The sequence below is a fragment of the Scardinius erythrophthalmus genome (genome assembly GCF_964197995.2).
Source record: "Scardinius erythrophthalmus genome assembly, chromosome: 10".
Lineage (NCBI taxonomy): Eukaryota > Metazoa > Chordata > Actinopteri > Cypriniformes > Leuciscidae > Scardinius > Scardinius erythrophthalmus.
The window spans coordinates 42904964-42930195 of record NC_138230.1 but is presented as its reverse complement, the minus strand read 5'-3'; the positions used below and the strand labels follow the sequence as shown (position 1 = coordinate 42930195).

Genomic DNA, 25232 nt, shown 5'->3' with positions numbered 1-25232 from the left:
TGAATGCTTAGCTCAGTCACACATTAAGTGTAGTGAATTAATACAGGCCTGAGTCTGTGTGGGTGTAAGAGCCGAGATGATGAGTGACAACCTCTTCCTCCGAAGCGCCACTACTCGCAGAACACGCCTGAGGATTATGCTTAAATTGATCATAAGATTATAGTTTTACACTAGCATGCGCTGTTGATTAGCACAAGGCCATTTCAGCAGCTTCTCGCCGGCGTGATTGAAGTGCCGATGATCTTTTGTAAATCCGGCGACTGGCCCGAAACCCACAGCTGCTCTGCTGAGCTCAGTCATTTCTCTATTTAGGAATTATTCTGCGATGATGAGTCAGCGGTTTCCTCTGACACGGCACAGCAGAAGCTGATCTCCAGAATATATTTTTTGCTAATTTGGTTTTCACATTTATCCAGAGACAAACTGCACATTTTGACCACAGTCGTTGTGCTTACAAAAACCCAGAAGGCTTCTCTAAATTCAGGCCAGAGAATAGATTCGGGCTGCATTTGTAACCAGCATGAGCACATAATCAGTGTTATTGAATACAACTACAATGTACACAATGAGAGAAGCAAAGCTGAGAAAAAAAAAAAACACTATACAATGTCAACCAGGGGCTCACCACCATGGTAAAAAAGTTTCAACATTTTAATGTGACCTTCATATAACAAAAAGTAAGAAAGTTGAAATATGTTAGTTATGATTCACTCCCACACAGTATATGTGCTGGTGCCCGAGTGGGCTCTGATATCATAACACTTGATGGTTTTGTGATATCTCAGGCTTTGTTTTGACATGGCCTGTTGTTGCGATCAGAGTCCACATCCTCCAGAAGAGCAGTGATGAATCAAACAGCTCGAGAGCAGATGATTTATCCGGGGCAGACCCTGTGATATCAATGCCCTCAGAAGCTTCTCTCTGTTACGCTCAGAGCCGGATTAACGCAAAGGCAAACTAGGCACGTGCCTAGGGCCCGATTGGCGGGATGGGGCCCAGACAGAGGGACAAAAAAATAAAAAATAAAAAATAAATAAATAAATGTACAAATGTCCTATCTACAATTTATTTCAAAATTTATTAATTAACTAAAAATAGTGACGATGTTTATCTTAACCATAGACTGTTACATTACGTCACATTAACGCCAGCCCATGACTGTACAAAAGTCTACATAGGCACGCAAAGAAGCACAGCTCGTAATGCAGGTCATCGATTTTGGAGTGATTGCAATGTATTTTAAATATAAACGTGTGGGCTACTGTAGATCAGCGTCATTTCTGGAAAAATCATTCACCGCTTTGTTAGTCTACGAGTTTAAAAGAGTGCGAGCGTCATTAACGTGCCCAGACGCGACGCTTTGAATTTGCGCGTACAATGAATAACATCGCGTTGGGAGCTGACTAGTAAAAAAGCTACAAAAGTAAAAGATAAGACGTTTGTATTCAAAGTTAAAAAACCAACACACTGCAACATTTTTAAATGTTTCAAATAAAGGATCTCATATCTATGGGTCTATCTTCTATATTCTGCTGATGATTAGATAATACCCTGACATCATAGCCTATACGAATATTAGTTTAGATTTTTTTCCCTGCTCAGTAGCGATCGTATCTTTCTCTTCCACTTGATTTGTGTATAGCATATTTAAGGTAGCAATGCAATATCTGCCCATAACGCAGCTATGAAAACAATTATAAAAGCACGTTTATGTTCATCTACTGAAGTGGTATTCTGGAACTGTGAATAAACTGAATACACCAGCAAAATAACAACAAGAACAATAACATCTTCATTAAACAAAAAAGAGATTACTTTAGATAAAGTTTGATGTAGTAGGCTACCAGTAAAAAGTCTGGACCCATTACTATTTTTATTGTTTTTGAAAGAAGTTTCTTATTATGCTCTACAAGCCTGCATTTATTTGATCAAAAATACAGAAAAAAAAAAAACAGGAATATTCAGCGAGGATGTGTTAAATATATAAAAGTGATAGTGAAGACTTTTTTAAAACAACTTTTTAATAATCAAAAAATCCTGAAAAAAAGTATCACATGTTATAAAATAAATATTAAGCACCATTTCTAACATTTGATAATAAATCAGAATATTATAAAGTTTTCTGAAGGATCACGTGACACTAAATTCAGCTTTGCATCACAGAAATATATTTTAAAGTATAGTAAAATAGAAAACCATTATTTTAAATTGTAATAATATTTCACTATATTATTTTTCTGTATTTTTGATCAAATAAAATCCAGGCTTGATGAGCATAAGAGACTTCTTTCAAAAACATTAAAAATAGTAATTTGTCCAAACTTATGTACTGTGTAAGTAAAAATATACTAAATTTAAAATGAAATGTTGTATAAATAAAAAAGTTAGGAATCATATTTGTTTCAAGTGTTTTTTATTGGGGGTGGGGGGCCTCCAACATGAATTTTGCCTAGGGCCTCCAAATGTCTAGAACCGGCCCTGGTTACGCTGATTGTGATTTGAATGGACATTCATTGTTGCTTGTGTCATACAGTATAGGGCCACGGGACACAGTTGATCTAACTGACCAAGTGTGCGTGCGTGTCACATTTCGTGTGTCAATCTAAAAAGTTTGAATAGGGGACGGTCATCATTTAATTTATTTAAAGTCCCATTGAAGTGCATTGAAACGCGTTGCATTTTTCAATGTGTTGACGTAATTTCCACTGAAACAGGAAGACAGGGCGGGGCATATCGAGCAGCTCCTCCCCTTTTTTTGAAATAGCCAATAACATTTCATTTATATCACAGTTCGGCCAGAGCCGTTGAGCTCTGCGAAGCCAGATTCGACAGCTCATGACAGCCACAGTCTAATAGATTCCTCTTTTGATTTAATATGAACTTGTTACTAAAGCAAAACAGTCAACATAATCATGCTGAGGGAGTGTAGTTTGAAAAGCAGCATGGCACCGGCGTAATCTCTTCTACTCGTTTTTCTTTCTAATCTCCTCCATATCACTTTAAAGTATAGCATTATGTGTAGAATTCAAATGCGTCTGATACGTTTTGTGATCTGCACCGACTGTGCCGGTTCGCGTGACATTAACGTTAAACCAGACTTCATCCGCCTCAATGGAAAGCATATTTACACTGTCTGAATCATTCCCTGTCCTTAGTGCACGATATGCCATTCATCTTATAGAAAATAGTAATAGTGTGAACAAGTGACCGATTTCAGCATCTATTTATAATGTAGGGGGCGGGGCTTCAGATTATAGAGAGCATTTGATTGGACAGAAACTCTGATGAGAAGTTGAAGTGCAGAGTGATGTCATGAAAATCATTGATCCATATTGGCGGAAGTGAGAGACTGTAAGTTTTGAACGCTTATATCTTCTAAATGCAAATTTTGTCACTGTTTTGGAACACACTAGCTTATAGATAACAGTAAGACTAACATATTCATAATAAAGGCCAAAAAAACTTCAACTTTGATTTCATGGGGCTTTTTGTTTATAATAGTTAATACGGTATATGTTCCGAATATACATTTTTTTGCCTAGTGCTTGCCCTTCGACTATTATATTCATATCTCCTGGACCAGAGAGGTAATGCGTAATAAACACCTGTGTTTTTTTTTGTCATGCCATCATCTGTCACTGTACATAAAAAGAATCAGTCATTGTGAAATCTACTGGAAATGAGAACTACAGGTTATTTTTATGGTATACCATGAAGTGTTTATTTTTAAATGTGATTGTTGGTACATTTTACCAGTATTTACCATAATTTCAATATAAAAATGTAAATATGCTAAAATATGCAGTATGAATATAAAATATGATATAAAATCCTTTTCTTTATAAAAGACAATATTTGGTCATACAATAGCCTAAAATTAAATTGTTAGTTTATTTGAATATTTTTTAAATCATCAAATATGTATATTTATTTTTTATAGGTGGTCTTCATAAAACAGGGAGAAAAACGTTTTAAATTTGTTAATGTAAATAATAAACAACCCTCGGAATATAAAAGTGCCGGAAGTTTATGAAACGTATGGCACAGGGTTATTGTAGTTAACACAAACTGAAACTATGAAAAAAACATTTCTGTTAATTAAAATAAAGCTGAAATAAAATATAAATAATAGCCAAAAATCTTAAACTAAATTAAAATTGTAACATTTTCTTGGTAATAAACTGAAATCAGTTGAAGCACTAAAATTACTAACTGGAAATAAATAATGACTAAAACTAAACTAATTCTAAAAGAAGAAAACTAAATCGCAATATATATATAAAAAAAAAACATTTAATAATGACAATAAAATGACAAAAGCACATAACCAAATTACTAATAATTAGATTAAAATTAACATGAAAACTAAAAATAAAAGCTCATTCAAAATATTAATAAAACTATAATTCAATAAATATATTAAGTGAATATATTAAACAAATTAGAGTTTTAAAAAGTGTTTTAAAAGTTTATTTTCAAAAATTCCACAGAGCCAAAAAGTGCATAAAGTTTCAGAAACACCCAAATACAAAAAAAAAAAAAAAAAAAAGTGTGTTATCAGGTACACTGATTCAAATTGAGATGCCTTCATATTCCCAAAGCTCTACACGGGTACCATTTATTATTACATCGTGGTCATTTCAAAGTCTCCTCTCTGCAGTCGAGATCAAAAAGTTGAAATGGGTTTGTGCCCCCTGGGTGCTCCAAAGCATGAAAATGTGTTTGTATACCTACATTTGTTGAGGTTGTCAGGACTGACATTTCAAAAATCTCCTCAGAGACTGTACACGGAGGGACCCACACACTCCTGCAGACGAGAACACACCTGAATACGTTTTCAACGTTTTCTCATTTCTCTGCAGATATCTTTCAGTGCATTGGCTTCATTTCTTTTGCCCTCCCACAAACATACTTACTACATTTACAGCGGCGGCTCATTTATCATGTCACTCGCCCTCAGGAAAAAGCGTCAACACAAATATGAATATTTTTGAAAACTAAATTTGACAGTATGACCACAGAAGGCTCTGGAGGACAGCAGAGATGTCAGTGTGGATGCTGTAAAATGGATTGATTTGAGGGCGAGGAGGCCCTAATGCAGCACAGATGTGATCTCAGAACTGTGAATGACCAGATGAGACTGTTTGTCAGTGTTTGAGGTGGCCAGCGGTGTTCACACAGACTATTTGTTTGGGTGGACAGAGCGTTTAAAATCGTTTAAATAATAATCAGGCATGTGGAATAACATAAAGAGTAAATTGTGCGTAATGTTGTTTTGAAATGTTTATATTTTCAGAAATATTTTAGGCATCTCTGTCTTTCTCACAAAGGACTGTACACAATATGTATTTATTTGTTTGTTTATTTCAAGTCAAATCAGGTTGTATGGCGATTATATGATGATGATTTCAAATGTTTAAACATTAAAGTACAGTAACAGTAAAACTGCACATTTTAGAGTGGCCTTTTATTGTGGCCAGCCTAAGGCACACCTGTGCAATAATCATGCTGTCTAATCAGCATCTTGATACGCCACACCTGTGAGGTGGATGGATTATCTCGGCAAAGGAGAAGTGCTCACTAACACAGATTTAGACAGATTTGTGAACAATATTTGAGAGAAATAGGCCTTTTGTGTACATAGAAAAAGTCTTAGATCTTTGAGTTCAGCTCATGAAAAATCGGGGCAAAAAAAGTATTGCGTTTATAATTTTGCTCAGTATAGATAGATAGATAGATAGATAGATAGATAGATAGATAGATAGATAGATAGATAGATAGATAGATAGATAGATAGATAGATAGATAGATAGATAGATAGATAGATAGATAGATAGATAGATAGATAGATAGATAGATAGATAGATAGATAGATAGATAGATAGATAGATAGATAGATAGATTTCCCCTTTTTTATGCAATAACATGCCTTGTACAATATATATGAATACAGTATGTGTCCATTTGAATTAATTTGCATTTGACATTGAACAGGCATGAATAACACACATACAAATGCCCTCTTCAGATGAGCGTTGTGCAGTCAGAATGTGTTGATTTGGAGGACTGGATTAGACTAAAGCCCCCAGCGTCTCTGTGCATATTCCACCCTTCTCGACTGTCACATCACAGGGATTATACAGCTCAGATTCCTCCTCCAGTCTCTGACAGGTGCCTCCCCATGAGAACACTATTTGTGGGTAGATGGGCCTTTGCAATGGAAACAGAAAATGAAAGAAATAGGCTTTGTGACAGAACGTGATTTAATGAATCTGGCCAGGTGATGGACTCAAGACACACTGCAATGAATGGCATAGCATTTAAGAAGAAATAACAATCCAAAAGACATGGAGAAACCAGAAAGCAAAAAAACAAACAAACAAGCAAAAAAATAAGTGCGCATTATTTTATTTTATTTTATTTTATTATTTATTTTATTTTATTATTTATTTTATTTTATTATTTTATTAATTTTATTTATTTATTTTAAACAAAGTTTATAGTAGTGTATATATATATATATATATAAAGATATTATAAGATATATTATATTATACTGTATCATATTTTGTCGACATATACATATCCATGCAAACAAATTCTAGATACATACATATTATCAGCATTATAATATACATATAGTATACATCTATTATATTTTAACGATATATACTGTACATATTCCGAATTAATCACATGCATTAATGTATTAACGTTGACACCCCTAATTAATATATATATATATATCAAAGTTTGTATGGAAGCTTGTTATATATATAAACTAGAAATAATCAAAGTTTTCGATTAAAGAAAGGTAATTGTGACTTTTTTATCTCACAATTCTGACCTTTTTTCTCTCGCAAATTCGGACTTTTTTTCTTAGAATTGCCTGAAACTCACAATTCTTAGAAATAAAGTCTCAGAAGTATTTTTTTTTTCCTCAGAATTATATCTTCTCAGTTTTTTTGGAACCCTCTGTGTATCTTAATGGTCCACTGCAGTGTGTAGTACATATATAGTCTAGTCAGGCTGGCTTTTAGCTGATGTACAGGAGAGTGTCAGGATCTCATCCCTTGGGCCCCTGAACAATCATTTTCTAACATGTGTGTGTCTGTGTCTCTCATCATAGCATCTGCTTTTATACCAGTCCTGCATCTCAATCCATAGTCCCAGAGCCGTGTCTGATGGCTGAGAGGAATAACTGGAAACTTGTAATCTTTCTCTCTACACAACTTTTGACGTTCCACAGATTATCCACACCATGCATGCATTTTCAGTTTGAATGTTTCAGATTTTAAACTGAAAGATTTTTATTTAAAGGCAAGCACAAGATTTATTATTGTTCGGGTGTTGAATAATTCATCCAAGTTTCTGAGCTTTGTCCAAAAATGTGTCCTGGTAAAATACTTTTTTATTAATTATCCCACAAATTTGTTTTTAAAATATTTGTATGTAATAAGGTTGAATTATTACATGCTTTTATGTCAAACTGTCACATCAGTTTTTTAGGATTTCAGCATGATTTTAAAATCAACCATGGCTATTGGCAGAAGAACAAAGATTTTATTTTATTTATTTATTTTATCGGTGGATAAAAACCAGCCATGCATAGATCACGACTGTACTTTTGACCCCATATTTTGACATATTTATAACTAAATCCAAGGTGCCTTTAACAGTACAATATGGATTTTGAAGCGACGTTGGCTGTTTGCCAATGAACAACCGCAGAATGAAACTTGTTCTTTTCTCTTTTTGACCCTATATGTTCTTTAGTTATATTATTCCAGTTTATATGAAAGGCAGTGATGGCTCCTCCACATTTGACACTGAGAGATCTATAAAAATGCAGAATTGATTTACAAATGACTGACACAAATATTTCCCTGAGGGAATCTATCGTAGTCTCGGTCCGCGGCTGCACATTACAATGCAAATGTCAAGGCCGAGCTACTTTGGTATTTATTGAAACACACACTGTCGCATTCCTCTTTTATCATTGAAGTGAATTTTTTTCTGAATTATACATTTATTTATTTTTTGGGTTTATACGTGCTCGCATACTCTGCAACACACCAAAAGGCCACCTCAACATTGACTGTGATGAGGATATTTTTAAACATGCCCACAAGCATTAAGTCACACTTCATTTGCATACTTAAGCCGTGCATTAAAAAACTCTCTTTCTTTTTCTTACGTATCTAAGTGAGATGCAGCGCATTCATTGTAAACAAAGGAGAGAAATTCACTCTCTCACACTTGCCCAAACACACCTTTGTCCGGTTTGTCTCTTGAGTTCCTTTTATGTAATGGAATTTTTATGAGGCTGTCAATCACATGCTCAGTGACATTAATAGTTGTGTGTGTGTGTGTGTGTGTGTGTGTGTGTGTGTGTGTGTGTGTGTGTGTGTGTGTGTGTCTGTGTGTGTGTGTGTGTGTGCGCACACATTTACTGACATTAGCATTGATATTACTGTAGTTCAGGTTTTATGTCTCATGGCTTTTCCATAGCCATCAGAGTGTGGAAATGTTTTAGGACAAGCTTGCATTTGAAACCCCACACAAATGTACAAAAATATTTATTAAAACATGTTCATTCTCTGAACCATGTCATACCTTTTCTTTGCTTTATAGATTGTTAATGTTCAATGAGAGCCGTTTTACCTCACTCCTTTCATCATTTATTCAATACGCATCATTCCAAACCTTTATGACTGACTTTCTTGCGTCGAACACAAAAAGAGATAATCAGAAGAATGTCCAAGCTGCTCTTTTGTGCCCAATGGAAGTGAATGACTGTCTCTAGTCCCCATCCACTTTGACTGAATGGACGAAAAGCAGCTTGAACATTCTCCTAAACATCTCCTGCAGTATTTCACGCAAGAAAGCAAGTCATAGTGTAACAATCTTACAGTAATATTAATAATACATTTCGGCAAGATCATTTTCACTTCAATAAATAATTGAGACACAAAATAATGGCAGTTGTGTTTTTACGAAATGCTGAGTTCTGCAATTGTCCAATCAGAATAGAGTATTCTAGAAAGCCGTGTTAAATGGGTAGTTTATATCATATATATATTTGATTTACGAAAGACGTCCGTCAGAAACGTAGAAGATAAATGATCCTGTCCGGGTGCATGTGCTCTTGAGTATTTCTGCCTGTGAATGCATGTCATGTGTATGTATATTTTCACTATTTAAGTATGCAAATGTATGCGTGTGTGCGCATCGACATGGCTTCCTTCCCGGACATGTCAATGCGTCTCTCGTAATTGTTTCAATGTAGCTCTTCTTGTTGCCAAGAACTTTTGCACCTGTTACTATGTGTTGATCCCAGGTAAAAGTGATTCTCCACATGGGAGCATCACTTTCTACACATCTCTGTACACACTATATGTACGTTCACATGGCTCGGTGCCATGACTGTACGTACATATGAGTGTATGCTTGTTTGTATAAATTATTTCTATATAATTTATCATGTTTGCACAGACTAGTCCATGTGTCTTTATCTGTACGTAGTTCTATTGCAACTCGATTTTCTAAAGATAAAACTAAAATTTGCAATTGGTAAATTGAAAAAGATCGCACTTAAATTTAATTGGACGCCTACTAGCAGACGGGACCAGAGATGAGCTCTGAGTCTATCTGGAAATGCAGCTGGGACCTTGTTTTTCTGAAAGCCTTGTTGTGACGGAAACCATTTACAAAAAAAACGAAACGAGAGAGGGCCAAAGCTTCAGAAGAGCCACTGCCTCACTAAAACATGATAAAAGGAATCATGGGACAGCCTTGAAGTGAGCCTAGTGTGTGCCGGATTAATGAACAGCACCACAGCTTCTCTCTCGCATACTTAATATTGAACAAACTTGCCGTAGAGCTATTTTTAGCTCTCAACAATGGGCTGGAAAAACCCTTAACGTGAATTGGCGCACACAATTTGGCGTACAAATGCGAAAACTTGGCCTCGATTTAGTCCAAAAGGTTCAGCTGTCATTTTCTGCTGTATAAGTATGTCTAGAAATTAAAGGCCGATTCCTAACACAAGTCTTTTCGTGTTTGGTTGACAGCTGAGGACACATGTGGTGATACTCTGAGGGGTTCAAGTGGCATCATTACGAGTCCCAATTTCCCGAGTGAATATTACAATAGTGCGGACTGTACGTGGACCATACTTGCTGATCCCGGAGACACCATCTCCATCATTTTTACAGACTTCCAGACGGAGGAAAAGTACGATTACTTGGAGGTGGAGGGGTCCGAGCCGCCAACAATATGGTGAGTCCAAATGCCTTGCCCACCTGTGTGTATTCCCATGCTCATCCGTCTTGTGGCGTTTTGCTGGGTGGTAATATTTGCTTAATCCCATGGACATCTTAAATGAGTCATCGTCCCATCCGTAATCTCACCTCTGTAACTGTGTGTTATCCAATGAGTCTTAATTAGCTGTGATTTAGTCTTGCATGTTTTAACAGCGTTAAAGCGTTCCTCGTTTAATGTTGTTGCCGTGCCTGTGCATCATGTGTCGTTTCCAGCTGTACCTTATGGATGTAATCGTTAGTCATAATGGAAGCGTCTAATGTTGTTGTCTAATGTTTATATCATCATAATATTTCACCTCTGCTGTTTATTGACTGGCCTCAAATTGGGCTATTGATTCATTCCCTCCAGGCTTGTCTACCCTGGTGATGATGGGGTAAAAGATGGGTAATTATTACCAAGTTTTTTTTTTTTTTAGGTTTCTCCGTCGTATACTGTGCCACATTTGTTTCAAGGGAAAAATCCATTGCACGCTTGTTCTGCGTGGAGCTCTTAGAGGAAATGAACATGAGTATCGATCGCCCGAAATGCCCTTCCTCCTCACTTTAATGTTATAAATTGAACTCTAGCCAAGTTTTTAATTACATCTCATTTGGAAAGTATGGTTTTGATATCAGTCAGTGTCATGTAGGGCTGTATGGACCACATTACTGGCTGTCAACCGCCCCATATAATACTGAATCTTCACATATTTAAGAGAACAGAATGACATTCAATATTAAAGGGGTCATGACAAGTTTTTTTTTTTTATTATTATTATTTTATTATGTTTCTTGAGTTTTACTTATAATGTTAATAAAAATGTTGCACAAACTAACAAACAAATATATATACTAGTGCTGTCAAACGATTAAAATATTTAATCGCGATTAATCGCATTAATGTCATAGTTAACTCGCAATTAATCGCACATTTTTATCTATTCTAAATGTCCCTTGATTTATTTTTGTCCCATTCTTTTTTTCTCATTTTAATGCTCTTATCAACATGGAAAAGTGGATCGGCTTGCTTTGTGCAAATGTTTTTTTATTGAAAACAACATTTGCATATACTGTACTGTAGTGTTCAATTTCACACTAACATTCGCACTTGGAGCAAATAATCGCATCAGAGAATTCACATCAGCTTTGTGCTTGGCCATCAAGTGGTATTTCAGACTGGACGTGCTGCGATGATCGCTCAGTTCACAACAACAAAACACACAGATCACTTTGGTCTTGTCAATGGAACCATTTGGCAACTTTTTAAAAGTAAACTTTCCATTCCACTCGAAACTTAATATTAGCCGACTACTCTTTGGCCAGCTCGCAAGCCCAAACAAGAGTGTGTGACGTGCCTGTTGTCTTGTTTCAGGTCTAGCTAGATCCGGTGTGGTATTGTAGTTTTTCTAACGTTACTAGTTGTTGCAACAGCATGTAAAAAAAAAAAAATACAAAGTTTGCTAGGCCAAAAAAACGTTAATTTCGCACTAAAAAAATTTACGCCGTTAAAATGGGTTTGCGTTAACGCCGTTAATAACGCGTTTAACTGACAGCACTAATATATACATACAATTTTTTTTATTTTCGACCCCAGTTTTTAAGGCGCGGCTCCTTTAAGGCTGGTTAGTAAACGGCCACTGTTATGATTGGCTAACGTAATTGCATAGCAAAGAGTATCAACGACTACTGGCTATTGCTGTAGGTGTTTTAAAACATTATCCATATAAAACCAACTCAAGTGTGTGGAGTTTGTCAGAAACTGAATGCACATCTGTATACTGTACCCATTTCAGATAGCTTTTACTTTTGACCTGACATAACGCTCATATCTGGTGTAGGCAAGTGTCAGCCGTTAATGACTGAACGTCAGTGGGCGGGGCCTATGGTCTATAGCCATTGGTCGATGTCTTGCTCTGGAGGCAGACATATGCAAATGTATTTGCCATGTGACGTCACAGATCCCACAATATCCAAACAAGGTGTTTTTGGAGCTTGATTAAATAAATGCTTGGTTTATAATGAGGACGCTTTAAGCTCTGAAACTTGCAGGACGTTTAAATTGTAGACCTCTTATATGTCAAAAGATCAAGGCAAATTTGATTTCTCATGTCATGACCCCTTTTAATTCACATGAAGCGCAGTTTATATATATATAAATATAAGCTACTTATTTCAGTTTTAATAGTACTTCAACTCATTTCATTTAGTTGCCAAGGCAATATTTCTAATTTTCGTTTATGTTTTTAAGTTTGAAATTTTCATCTAATGTTTGTAATTTATAAGAGCTTTATTTCAATTACCACAAACTTTATTTAATAGTTTTAGTTGAAAATAACAACATTGTCAAGTCATTGTGACATATAAAGGCACAACTGTGGACTATAAAGTTTCAAATAAAAATAAAAATGAAATAAATTAAGTAATAGAAATAGAAATAAAAAGCAGTTTATAGATATGTAGTCACAATTACCTTTTTTATTTGTACTCTCCTGAGGAAACAGGCTTTCATAGTTTCCTCTGCATTTCACTGGTGTGCATTTTTCACATTAAAACGTCTGAAATACACAGGTGTTTTCATCTTGAAAAAATGATGTATAATCATACTTCCCCGGAGTTATAATTTAAATAGTTAAAGGCTGACTGATGTGGGTGTAATGACATGTGACACTTTATTATGACACTAAAAATCTTGAAGTCGTATGTCAGCAAGCCAAACTCAAGCATCTCAAATGCATTTAGCACTGAACTCAGTCACTTATAAACTATTTTTGAACACATGCATTGCTGCAGGCCCTGTGACTGTGTAGCGTTTTCTTTTCAGTTTACAGTGTGATCACGGGTTCACCTAAAACTCAAATGTGGCGTTAAGAAATGCAGGGTGTCCCACATCTTCCTAAAAAAAGAAAGTGAGAGAGTAACTCTAAAGAAGAAAGCAACTCTGTCTGCTCTGTTAAAGGGACGGTTCGGAGTAATTTCAACCTAGGGTCCTTTGCACCATGACCTCGAGCCGGATTTGCACCTGCCCACACTGCCAAAAGAACCAAAACCTGGTTCAATGACCAGGGTATTACTGTGTAATTACTGTGTGATTTCATGTAATATTCAAATTTTCTAGGATTTTGATTTCGTGGGTTTCATAAGCTGTAAGAAATAATCATCAAAATTATAACAAATAAAGGCTTGAAATATCTCACTTTGCATGTAATGAGTCTATATAAAATATTAGTTTCACCTGTTAAGTTGAATTCTTGAAATAAATCAACTTTTTGATGATATTCTAATTTTATGGCCAGCACCTGTATACGAGATACAACCTTGGATCCATTAGCTCCTGCACTAAGCCATTCGGCTGATATCTCTAAATAAGCTCTAACTTTAATAATGTTCGACCAAGGGAAAAAAGCTTCTGGGGGGTGTTTGGCTCGAGGTCATGGTGCAAAGAACCCTAGGTTGAAATTACTCTGAACCATCCGGGTCGAGGGGGAAACGTAATGGTTTCAGGCACGCGTCGGCGACGTGTTAACACATTGTTTACAGTGATTTATTCAAGACAGTCTCTTAGCGGCAAGTAAGGGGATGTCAAAGAGGATTTTTAAAGCGAGCCAGAGAGCCTGATTTGAATATGCATGTTATGTAGATGAGCCGGTCCTTCTCCAATGCTGATTGCTGCATAAACAAAGCACAGCGGACATCTGATACATGTAGATGTGAACGCAACAAGCTTCACTGCCCCGTGTTTGCACTGCTCATTCATCCGAGACCAGATCAACAGATAAACCTGCCTCATCACTTAATCACATCTGCCGTTAGTTTGGTGACACGTTAATCTGTCTTGTGTACAAATGTTTTTTTGTTGTTTTTTTTTGCAAACTCACCTGACCTGTTTTGTGTATTCGGATTAGGCGACGCCAACCTTCACGTCATCGCAGATCTAGCCTGTCGTTTTCCGAATGTCCTTACATCTCTCTCGCGTGCTTCTGGGTCACCGCCTTTCAATGATTGCCTCTTATTGGATTAGTCAAAGCCAGGAGATGTTGGAAACTCCCTGGAAAAAGGCGGCACAGGTAGATCGGTGCGTTCCAGCGATGCATTATTGATGTCTTTAATAAAGCATGAGCTTCACTCTCTCTGCTGTAGACTCTCTGATCGAGCAGCTTATTTGCTGAGGGTTATCTACATTTCGAGCAGGTCACCCTGATGTCATCACACAGTTCAAACAAGCTAATTGCAAGTGTGCTGGAAATTGAAGTGATAATGTAGATATATTAGTATGATAATGTATTGCCTGTTTTGCAACTGTTTTCCATTGCAAAGGCAATTTAGAAACACACAGTGGTGGTTCAAAGCACATACTGTATCTTGTATGAGGTTACATGTTTTTTTATTCTTGCTTGTGCAAACGTTTAATTAGTAAATTACACAGACAGTTATTGTCACATTTCCAGGAATTATTTTGCTGCTAATTGTCAATTAATGATGTTGTAAATGGTGTGTGATAACTAGAAAGGGAGATATTTGCTATTTGTAGTATTAATATGATGGGGTTTATTCCCCCATTTTAATCTTTGCAAGTAACAACACAGGAAAAATATTTGTATTTTAATACATTGTAAATTTTGATTATTATATTGTTATTATTACTATCATTATTATCAGCATAAGAATTTGAGTGAAAAGTTCAACTGGAAAATTTCTTAGCATTCAGAATCTTAAGCACAACCTTTTGTTTATTTCCTTATTTAAATAAGATTTTGAATTCTATATTTATTTTATTTTTATAAAGAAAAATATTTAGGGCCCAAGCCCTGAAAGGGCGAAGGCCCTATTGTTTTCGTAAGTCAAAATTATTATTACACATTTAGTCAAAAATGGGGGCTTAGTTTTAAGTAGAGTCACATAAATCGTTATGTATATTGTTCTCATCAAGCCGGACAACTTTCTAATTTATAGTCATAAGCTCTGACAAACAGGAAGTGAGATATTTTGGTTTGAATGTGATTTTTTGGAGAATTCACTCCAAATACCGATTACTTGGTCCATAGATCAAATTAGCTTGCGTGAATTAATATGAAACTCGGTACACATATAGATCTCATTGGGCCGAACAACTTTCGCACTCTTAAGTTATACGTCAGCCCAACAGGAAGTCAGCTATTATGGGTTGTTTTGAGAACGCTTGCTGTGGAATTTGAAACACTTCTCCTAGAGAATTAATTCAATCCCCATCAAACTCGGTGTGCATGAAGTCAAGACATTGAGGATGCTAAATTGTGGACGGATTTTTGATATCTCAAACGGTTTGGTCATGGCGAGGAAACGAATTTATGTCGAGAAAAGAGAAACACGAAGTGTTATAACTTCTGCATACATTAACTGATCTTGATGAAACTTCAGCAGTGTGTTCGTGGTAAGAGGCCGATCAGATGGAACTATTGTGAGTCAAAGTTATAGCGCCACCAACTGGCAGCAGGAAGTGTGTCACTTTCAAAATGCTTTTGACAAAACTGGGGGGTTAGTTTTACCAACAGTTACAAAAATCATTTCGTATATTGGTCTCATCGAGCCGGACAACTTTCTAATTTACAGTCATTAGCTCAGACCAACAGGATGTCAGATATTTTGGTTTGAATGTGGATTTCTTTGCAAAAACAGCCTCTGAATTGTTACCCACTCCTCTTAAAGGAGAACTCCGGTCAATTTTAACATTGAGTTCATTTTTTTGTAAATTTGGAGTGCTGTCAATACAGAGAACAACGACAAAAATCGGTGTTGCCTACACCGTGTTATCCTCTTTTTTAAAATTTGCACCCTGTTGACTTCAATGGGGCAAGTTTTAAACCTGCTTTTAGCCTCTTAACATCCTTGATGTGTCATTACAAGTGCACAGCTAATGTGAGTGATTCCTTCAGAGTGAACACGAGTGAATCTGACTGCAGTAGATGTGAAAGATATGTATAAAAATTATGTTATTTCAGCCAGCGCACATACCTGTTTACATCCTGTTTTCAGTCGAAGTCCATAGTAATCGATTGTCGAGTTCACACGCATAGGTTTAGTTAACTATGATCACACGCGTGAGCTGGACAATCGATTGCAATGGACTTCGACCGAAAACAGGAAGAAAATACAGGTATGTGCGATGAAGGGCCAAAGCCGCAGCACCGCCACCCTGGTGCCTTTAGGTAACTAAAGGCATTGGGTTTGCGGTGCCACCGGCTTGGGCCCGTAATCGCTGCTCGCAGCTATATTTTATTTTATTTGTTATTTTGTTAACATTTATTATTATTATTATTACTATTATCAGCATAACAATTTGAGTACAAAGTTAAATTGAAACATTTCTTAAATCTTAAATAGTTCATTTTAGGTAATACGGTTTGTGTTCAAAATTCTTACAACATTTAGTTTATTGTAAGGGTGCGCCGATCCGATATTCGGTATCGGTATTAGTCCGATGGCCAAAATCACTGGATCGGATATTTCATGAATCGCGGGAGTATAACCCGATCCGATCACGTCCTAAAGTCCTAAATTGTCATACAAATGCTTAACAACACCTGAGAGACATGCCGTAAAGAGAGATGAACAACACGCCTCATGCAGGGTTGCCAGATTTTCACATACAAATCCCGCCCGCGTTTCGGGGTGGGAGAGACCGCGACTTCATCTGGCTGGAGTTTCACGGTACTTTCTCCCGGATGCCTGTTAGATCACAACACTGGAGTAGAGAGCACTACTGTTCAGAAATTAAAACTGTTAAAAGGCTCAAACTAATTGCATAATATAAAACTACGCATCAATATCTCTTCCCTTTGTGCTTTGAACTTTTCAATGCGAAGTGCTGTCGCTGTGCACTATGACTCCATGTCGCTTCAAGCGCATCATTCTGCGCACGAAATGCGCATAAGCGTTTCGTGCCGCTTGGATCCTTTCATATTACAATACTTTTGAGCAACGAAAGTTTATTGATAGCTTTAGTTGTTCTGTCCTATCTATGTTGCTGCTTCATTAAAAAGCTGCGCTTAAAATTTTAAAAGAAATGTTTATAGTAGCCTATATATTTTGTCCGTTTTTTGTTTTAGTTAGTAAAATAATGTTTAAGTCAAGCTTAAAAGCCTTTCTCAAAAGAATAATCACAGTCTCTTCCCCACAGTCAAGCATACAGATACAGTTTATTAGGTAATTCAGCACTTTTTTGAATTATTATTATTTTAGTATCGGATTGGTACTCGGTATCGGCCAATACTGAATCCCAGGTATCAGAATCGGTATCGGAGGCAAAAAAGGCGGATCGTGCCACCCCTAGTTTATTGCCTGATTTATATTACATTTTGAATTCCAGATTATTTTATTTTATTTTATTATTATTATTAGCAGCAGCAGCAGTATAACAATTTCAGTGAAAAGTTTAATTGGAAAAATAACAAATTTCATAGCATTCAGAAACGTAAATAGTTATATTTAGTATATATATATATAAATATTTCCTGATCCCAGGTATTTGGACCCCACTGCATCACATCTAATGATGTTTTATTAACAAAGTTCGGGAGGAGCACGTTCAAATAATCAAGTAATCAATCAACTCATCAAACAATTACCATGTCTACACTATCAGCATGAGAGGAAGCATATATATTCACTCTGTCAACTCATCTAACTTCCTTGACAGTTTTCAGCATCCCTCCACCACCCCGACTCCTCACTCTTGGCTTGTTCTTTCACAGCCAGGAATACGGGGGGAGTACTCTGGGTTCGGGCCGAATACCGAGCCCGGAGCCCTCTCCTCGGACAGCACGCCAAATACGCATTTATTCTATCTGACTTATTTGTAAGTGTGAACTCGTGAAATGGCTTATAAAAGCTACTCATCGCTTTGCGGTGTTGAACCACTGAAGGCATTAAGGTGTGAGCTGCCGCTGGCTTTATCATTTCCCTGTGATTTCGTTCCTAGTCGTTCCTCCTCTGGATCCATCACCCGAGGACCACAGTCTGCTGCGTGTCTTATGATGCCTCTGACAGCTTCAGTGTGACTCGAGTGCAGATATCTCCAGCAGTTCCTGGTCTGTGAGCTTCTCCGGCCTGTCAGCGTTTCAGAGACTCGTCACTTCAGCCCGAACCCCCAGAATGCAGCGAGAGTGATTAGACCCAGTGTTGTTGTGAGAGCTGACGTGATTGAAGCCAGAACGCGACAGCTCGGCTGCCGGGAACGTCTTGTAGTGTTGTATCCGCTGTATCTGCCAAAGTACAATTTTAGAAGTGCAACATCTTAAGTCAAAAAAGTTGGGACTCGACAAATAACTGCTGTCCAGAAATAGATCAGACACAGACATTCAAATCAAGGCCTGAAACGTCTGGGTTCTGCTCGGGACAGAAGAGGAATGAGCCATTTCTCACCGGAGAGACAGTGGGATTAACTCCCGACAAACGCTCATTACCTCCCATCACAATTTATCCTCTACTTTTATTGGAGATGATTGGATTGGATCACTTTTGTCCCTCTCCATCACTCACGGGAAGGCAGTGTATTGACCATGTTTAAAAGGGCAAGGCAGCCTCACTTTCTGTGACTGCTCTATGGGAGTGCATTGTAGTCAGAGATAATTCAATGTCGCGGACGCTTCTTTTTCATTCTCCAGGCTGTGTGCGATTACTTCTGGTTTATTTATCTGAAGTGCAGGTTATTTGAGTAAAGGAAGATTGTGTTTGCAAGGTGAAGGCTAGTTTGCCTTAACGTGTTTGTGGAAAGACGATGTTGTTTGTTGAACCTCATACAGCACCTTGACGGATGAGTATGTAGAGGATATTAGAAAAACACACACTTCAAGATGTGACCTGGTTGTTTAGCTTATAGCAGAGGATGCTACTGAGAAGTGTTAGCTAACTGTTAGCATTCCCATTCATCTCACTGAATGTACTAAGAAGTAACATCTGGTAAAAGATGAGCGCTTCTTAGGGGGAAAAAAAAGTTGGTGGAAGTCAAAAATCTGTTTTGAAATACTACATTTTATTGAAACCATTTGACTCTGTGTGTGTGTGTTTGCACTCAGTTGTAACACATTTTACCATGTTTAAATCCATTCCACAGATTTATCAAAGCAGAAAATGTGAAAAACGACTGCAGATTTGGTCTAGCCATGACACACACACACACACACACCGGCTGTGAATGCCAGCAGAGGACCCCTCCAGCTCTCTCCGTGTCGGGATGAGAGGCAGGAACGGGAGGGTAATTAACGGTGCCCTTTTAATTCTGTGAACATGTAAAGCAACCTGGCATCTAAAGGCTACAAATACAGAGTTACCTAACCATGATGAAAACTGATCCAGATCAAGCTCGCTCGTCTTTATAAGTCTCCTCATGCTGTCAGGATGGACTGCATTATCACAATTCTTACGTTTTATTTAATGTGACAATTCTACAGTCATGTCTTTAGACATGTACTTAATGTACTTAATGTACTTGATCAGAAACAAAATAGATAGCCTAATATGTAGTTGCTTTATCTCTTGATATGAGCTGAAAATGAAGATAATTTTCATTTTAATTCGTCATGACTGTGTCATTGAAAAGCCCTTCCTTTTGTAATAGTCTGGCACACAAAGGTGCTTTTCATATAATCTGTGCTTTTCTTCGTTTCTTGCCAAAAGCTTAAATAACAACGTGGGAGACTAAAGTGAATTGAACATCAATTGAGAGTAATGTTATGCATTCCACGTTCCAATCAATTTTGCTGGCACACTAACCGACGTTCACTTCTGGGAAATCTTGTGCTCCGGACGGAAGCAGCATTCAGAGCAGAAGAGCCTTACTGTGACCTTGAGCTGTGTGGACTTCAGCTCCCCTCAACACACACCTCACGCAGATTTAATTGTATGCATAATTACATACAAAACATACACTTCCATGCTATCATTTATTCGATAAGTCTCTTCTACTCACCAAAGCTGAATTGATTTGATCAAAATAAAAATAGTAATATTGTGAAATATTATTATTATTATTATTAAATATTAATATGTATTTGAATATACTTTTTTTATTTGAATATGTTAAAATTGTATTTATTCCTGTGATCAAACTGGAATTTCAGCATCATTACTCCAGGCTTCAGTGTCACATGATCCTTCAGAAATCACTATAATATGATGATTGTGTGTGTGTGTGTGTGTGTGTGTGCTTGTGCGTGTGTGCATGTGTGTGTGTGTTTGTGTGTGCGCGTGCTTTTGTGTGTGTGCGTGCATGCTTGTGTGTGTTTGTGTTTGCGTGTGGATGCGTGCTTGTGTGCGTGCTCATGCGTGCTTGCATGTGTGTGTGAAATGCGTGTGCAAGCTTATGTGTGTTTGTTTTTGTGTATGTGCCTGCTAATGCATGCGTGCTTGTGTGTGTGTTTGTGTCTGCATGCGCATACATGCTTTTGTGTGTGTGTGTGTGTGTGGGTGCTTGTGTGTGTGCGCGCATGTGTGTGTGTGTGTGTGTGTGTGTGTGTGTGTGTGTGTGTGTTTGTGTGTGTGTGCGTGCATGCATGTGTGTGTTTAAAATGTTGATATTTTATTTCTGCCAGTTCAATTCCAATTCAGAAAACGCACATACACTCTCTACACGTAGACTGTCCTTCAAAAGCCTTTTGAGGCTTAAAACAAAACTCAGGGTCCCTTCGAAAGAAAAGCACCTCGGATGGGCTCTAACCCATTAAAGTTGGCCTTCTGCTAAAGTGCTTTGAGAAAGCGAGGAGAGTTTGGAGCTCAGAGTTCAGTGACATTGGGCCGTCCAGCGTCAGGGTGTTTATCAGCGGCTCCACAGACCTCAGGCCTGAAGTGGAGGTGGCAGGAGCCCAGAGGCTGTCGGCTTCGCCAAGTGAGAGATAAGAAGCTCGGACAGCAGAGCCTGGCAGGAGCATCAGTGTTCTGGAGTGTCACAGTCCGTCAGAGCAACTCCTGCCAACTCCCCATCACGCTAACTCGCTGTAGTCAGGTGGATCCTTGCTAATCCGGCTAGTGATCCCACTCGTTCTGTTCCTCGGACCCCCCTCGAGGGCTTAGCGGTCCGAGGCCTGTGTGTGCAGGTGCGTTTGTACTGGAGCCCAGACAATTAGTGTGCGGCTAACGGCTTTGTACTGTACAAACCTTCCCTGTGTGCTTCTTTTTATCCCTCTTTTAAAGGAAAGATTCTTTTTTTCAAACACTTTTGTGTTCTCCACACAGATTTGACAGATTTCAGCAAAAAATATATTTTGTCATACAAAAATAACTATATTAGTTTATTAATATATTTTTATTAATTAAAAAATTATATATATATTTATTATATAATAACACTTTTTTTCTGTTTCTATGGCATGTAAAATTCTACAAGTTTACTACTATAAAATATTTATGAAACAAGTGCATGTTAAATACAATAATATATTGGTATTTGGTATTATATATATTAGTATACTGGCATTAATATATATATATTGTATTTAATTTATTATTATTTTATGTATTTAATATAATGAGATTGTATTGTGTCTACTGCATGAACAATTCTACATGTTTATTAACAACTTAATTTTTATTAAATTTTTTACACATGTATAGCGTCATTACATGAGTATACAATGATAATACTAATAAACTATATGTGACCCTGGACCACAAAACCAGTCACAAGGGTCATAAAAAAAAAAAAAAGATTTATACATCATCTGGAAGCTGAATAAATAAGTTAGGATAGGACGATATTTGGCCGAGATAAAACTATTGAAAATCTGGAATCCGAGGGTGCAAAAAAATCGAAACATTGAGAAAATCTCCTTTAAAGTTGTCCATGTTGGCGATTGTGCTGCATTCACTCACAAAAATAAATGTTTTATATATTTACGGTAGGAAATTTACAAAATATCTTCATGGAACATGATCTTTACTTAATATCCTAATGATTTTTGGCATAAAAGAAAAATCCATACAATGCATTGTTGGCTATTGCCACAATATACCCATGCGACATGTGACTGGTTTTGCGATCCAGCGTCACATATGTGTTTAATATTTAATAATTTCCTGGAGCAGCTTATATGTTATTGTTAGTCCAATATTCAGCCAAGCACAAAGTATTTGCTGATATCAGTCGTAATCCGCTCTACTTCTTCATCTCGTGTACTGCATGTATGTATTCGCCTTAGAGAGTCACTTTATTTTCATATGTGCTGCATAGCCATAAGCAGAAATCTGTTTTAAATTATTCTAAAATCAGCACATTGAGTCTCTGTTCTTTACCTAAAGGCTCAGGCTGTGGCATGAGTTTCAGTGCGACAGAGCCAAAATGGCTGCCGGTGAGGAAAGGAAAGGCCCTAATAAGCAGCAGAAACAGTAGTTTACTGATCAGGCTTTACTGTGTGTCCAACATGAAGTGAAGTGTAGATCTGTGTTTGATTTGTCTTCTGTGTCTGTGTCTCTCGCTCGAGGACAGTGAACATCGTTTGGTTGTAGAGCTCTGTCCCCTGGGACTTTAAATCCAGGTTTTTCTGAATAGTGACTGTAGGGATGAGGGAAGCCATTAGTGTGGAGACGTATGACGGCGCCTTGAAGGAATGCAGGGAAAGCGCTCGGCTTAAAGTCGCCATGAACTTGCATTTTAATCACACTCCCAGATGGTGGTTGTGAAGGTGGAGATGTGTGATGAATTCCTCATGAACATATTGGGCATCTGCTCTGCCAACCTGCTACATATCAACTGAGCCTGTGAATGGTGAGGAAAGCCACGATTACATGGAGATTTGTCCAAATATGCAGCATCATGTGTTGCTTTTGTGTGCATTGGCATTCCTCGGTGTTCTTGGAGGTGTCCAGCTGCTTTATTTGCGTGACTGTTTGTATTTGTGCACTTGTCAAAAAGCAATTATTTTTTATTCAGCATGCAGAGCTTTCTGACTCACGTGAATGCAAAATGTGAATTATTTTGAATCTACATTAAAATGCACGTATTAAACACATATTAAATCAACAATATTCCCCCAGATGTTGTCCCAACTAGCCGAACAGAGTTGCCTGAATAAACAGTTTCATATTGAACGATTTGTTAAGGGTTTTTGATTTCCCAGCATGCATCGCATCATGATTAAATGATGCAGAAACTAGAATATTGAGCATTGTTTACTGACTTTCTGTTGTTTTGTTGTCACAGTTGGTTGTTTTTTGAGTGGTTATAGTAAGACCATTATTGTGTGTGTGTGTGTGTGTGTGTGTGTGTGTGTGTGTGTGTGTGTGTGTGTGTGTGTGTGTGTGTGTGTGTGTGTGTGTGTGTGTGTGTGTGTGTGTGTGTGTGTGTGTGTGTGTGTGTGTGTGTGTGTGTGTGTGTGTGTGTGTGTGTGTGTGTGTAGACCATTATTGTGTGTGTGTGTGTGTGTGTGTAGACCATTATTGTGTGTGTGTGTGTGTGTGTGTGTGTGTGTGTGTGTGTGTGTGTGTGTGTGTGTGTGTGTGTGTGTGTGTGTGTGTGTGTGTGTGTGTGTGTGTGTGTGTGTGTGTGTGTGTGTGTGTGTGTGTGTGTGTGTGTGTGTGTGTGTGTGTGTGTGTGTGTGTACTTGTGTGTGAGAGAGAGAGAGCTGGTGGCCTTAATCTTTCAGTGATAAATGAAAGATTCGGAAAGTCCTCGTAAAGATGAAGATTAAACATGGCTCCACTCACCTTGTTCTCTTTGTGTTGTGAGGCTGTAACTCTCTTCTGTTCTCCAGAAGTGTAATAGTTCATATTTTCAAGAATGTCCAGGGCTTTGGCTAAAGCTTTTCCATTGTTACACTGGGCACAGTTCCTAGAAAGGGACATTTTGTGGGAAATTGGGAATGCATTACAATTTTGTAAGCGTTTTATCCTATTTAAAAATCCACTCTCATTTGAAGATGACTCTTTGCAGCAATTTCAATGCTTCCCTCTTTTTATATTATATTATATTATATCACAAAAAAGTCATACAAATCTGCCTTATGTATGGCAATAAAGAACACATGCATGAGCTGCAGGAAATACTGTTAAGGAAAATGTTTTTTTTTTTTTTTTGCTTCCAAAATATACTTAATTGAAGGAATATTTACTGAGCAACATAATTTATGTAAAAGCAAATGATAAACATTGGTTTTGATGAACAAACATGCAAATTTAAAGGCCCCTGTGGAACTGTAGCGATATACTGTTTGTCATCATATTTGAATACCTTAGAAAGATGTTTTTGAATAACATTTAAGATTAAAACTAAATACAATTAATATTTCACGCATTAGGGATCCACATTTGCTTCATTTTAAAAATGACTAAATCATAGACTGAATCACCACAATTTTAGATTAGAAAATGACATCACAAGTTAGGAAAAATATCATAGTGCATTACAAACTACAGTATATGTGTTTAGGAAAAGAGCTTTTTCTTGTTTTTTTTTTTTTTTTTTTTTTTTTTAAGTGTTGTGGGAGAAATCACAAAATTAAAAAAATAATGTAATTAAAATTCAATTCAAAACCCTGAGGGCCTTTAGACCCCATTGCCTCCTGTACTGTTTGCATTGATGATATTTTTCTAATGCATTACAGTATATTAGTCTAGAGACATTAGCATGTTATTTTCTGCTGATTGTGTTGATGGTATTCAGGATAATTATCATATTGAGTAATGTCTGTTGTGAATTAATTTATGGTTGATTTAGACTAACAGAATTTGATGCAAATGTTTCTTCAGCCAGTGGTGTAATTATGCCATGATAATTGAGCAACAGACTCATTAGAATGTGTCTGCAATATAACTATAAACATAACTACTGTATAATAATGAAATTCATATTCATTTTTGTGGCTGATCCTTGTAAATGTATATATCAATAAAATAGAATATATGTATATTATATGTAGGCTACTGTATTACATTTGATTAGATATTATATTATATTGTATCATA

At 37.0% G+C, this 25232-nt stretch overlaps 1 protein-coding gene across 1 annotated transcript in view; it reads left to right on the top strand.

The window, feature by feature from the left end:
• The window catches only part of csmd3b (CUB and Sushi multiple domains 3b), a 455685-nt gene that overhangs the window by 165727 nt on the left and 264726 nt on the right, over positions 1 to 25232 (top strand). The window contains exon 5 of the mRNA XM_081376961.1: positions 10074 to 10281. Coding sequence (XP_081233087.1) covers positions 10074 to 10281 — 208 coding nt within the window. The remainder of the gene's footprint in view (positions 1 to 10073; positions 10282 to 25232) is intronic.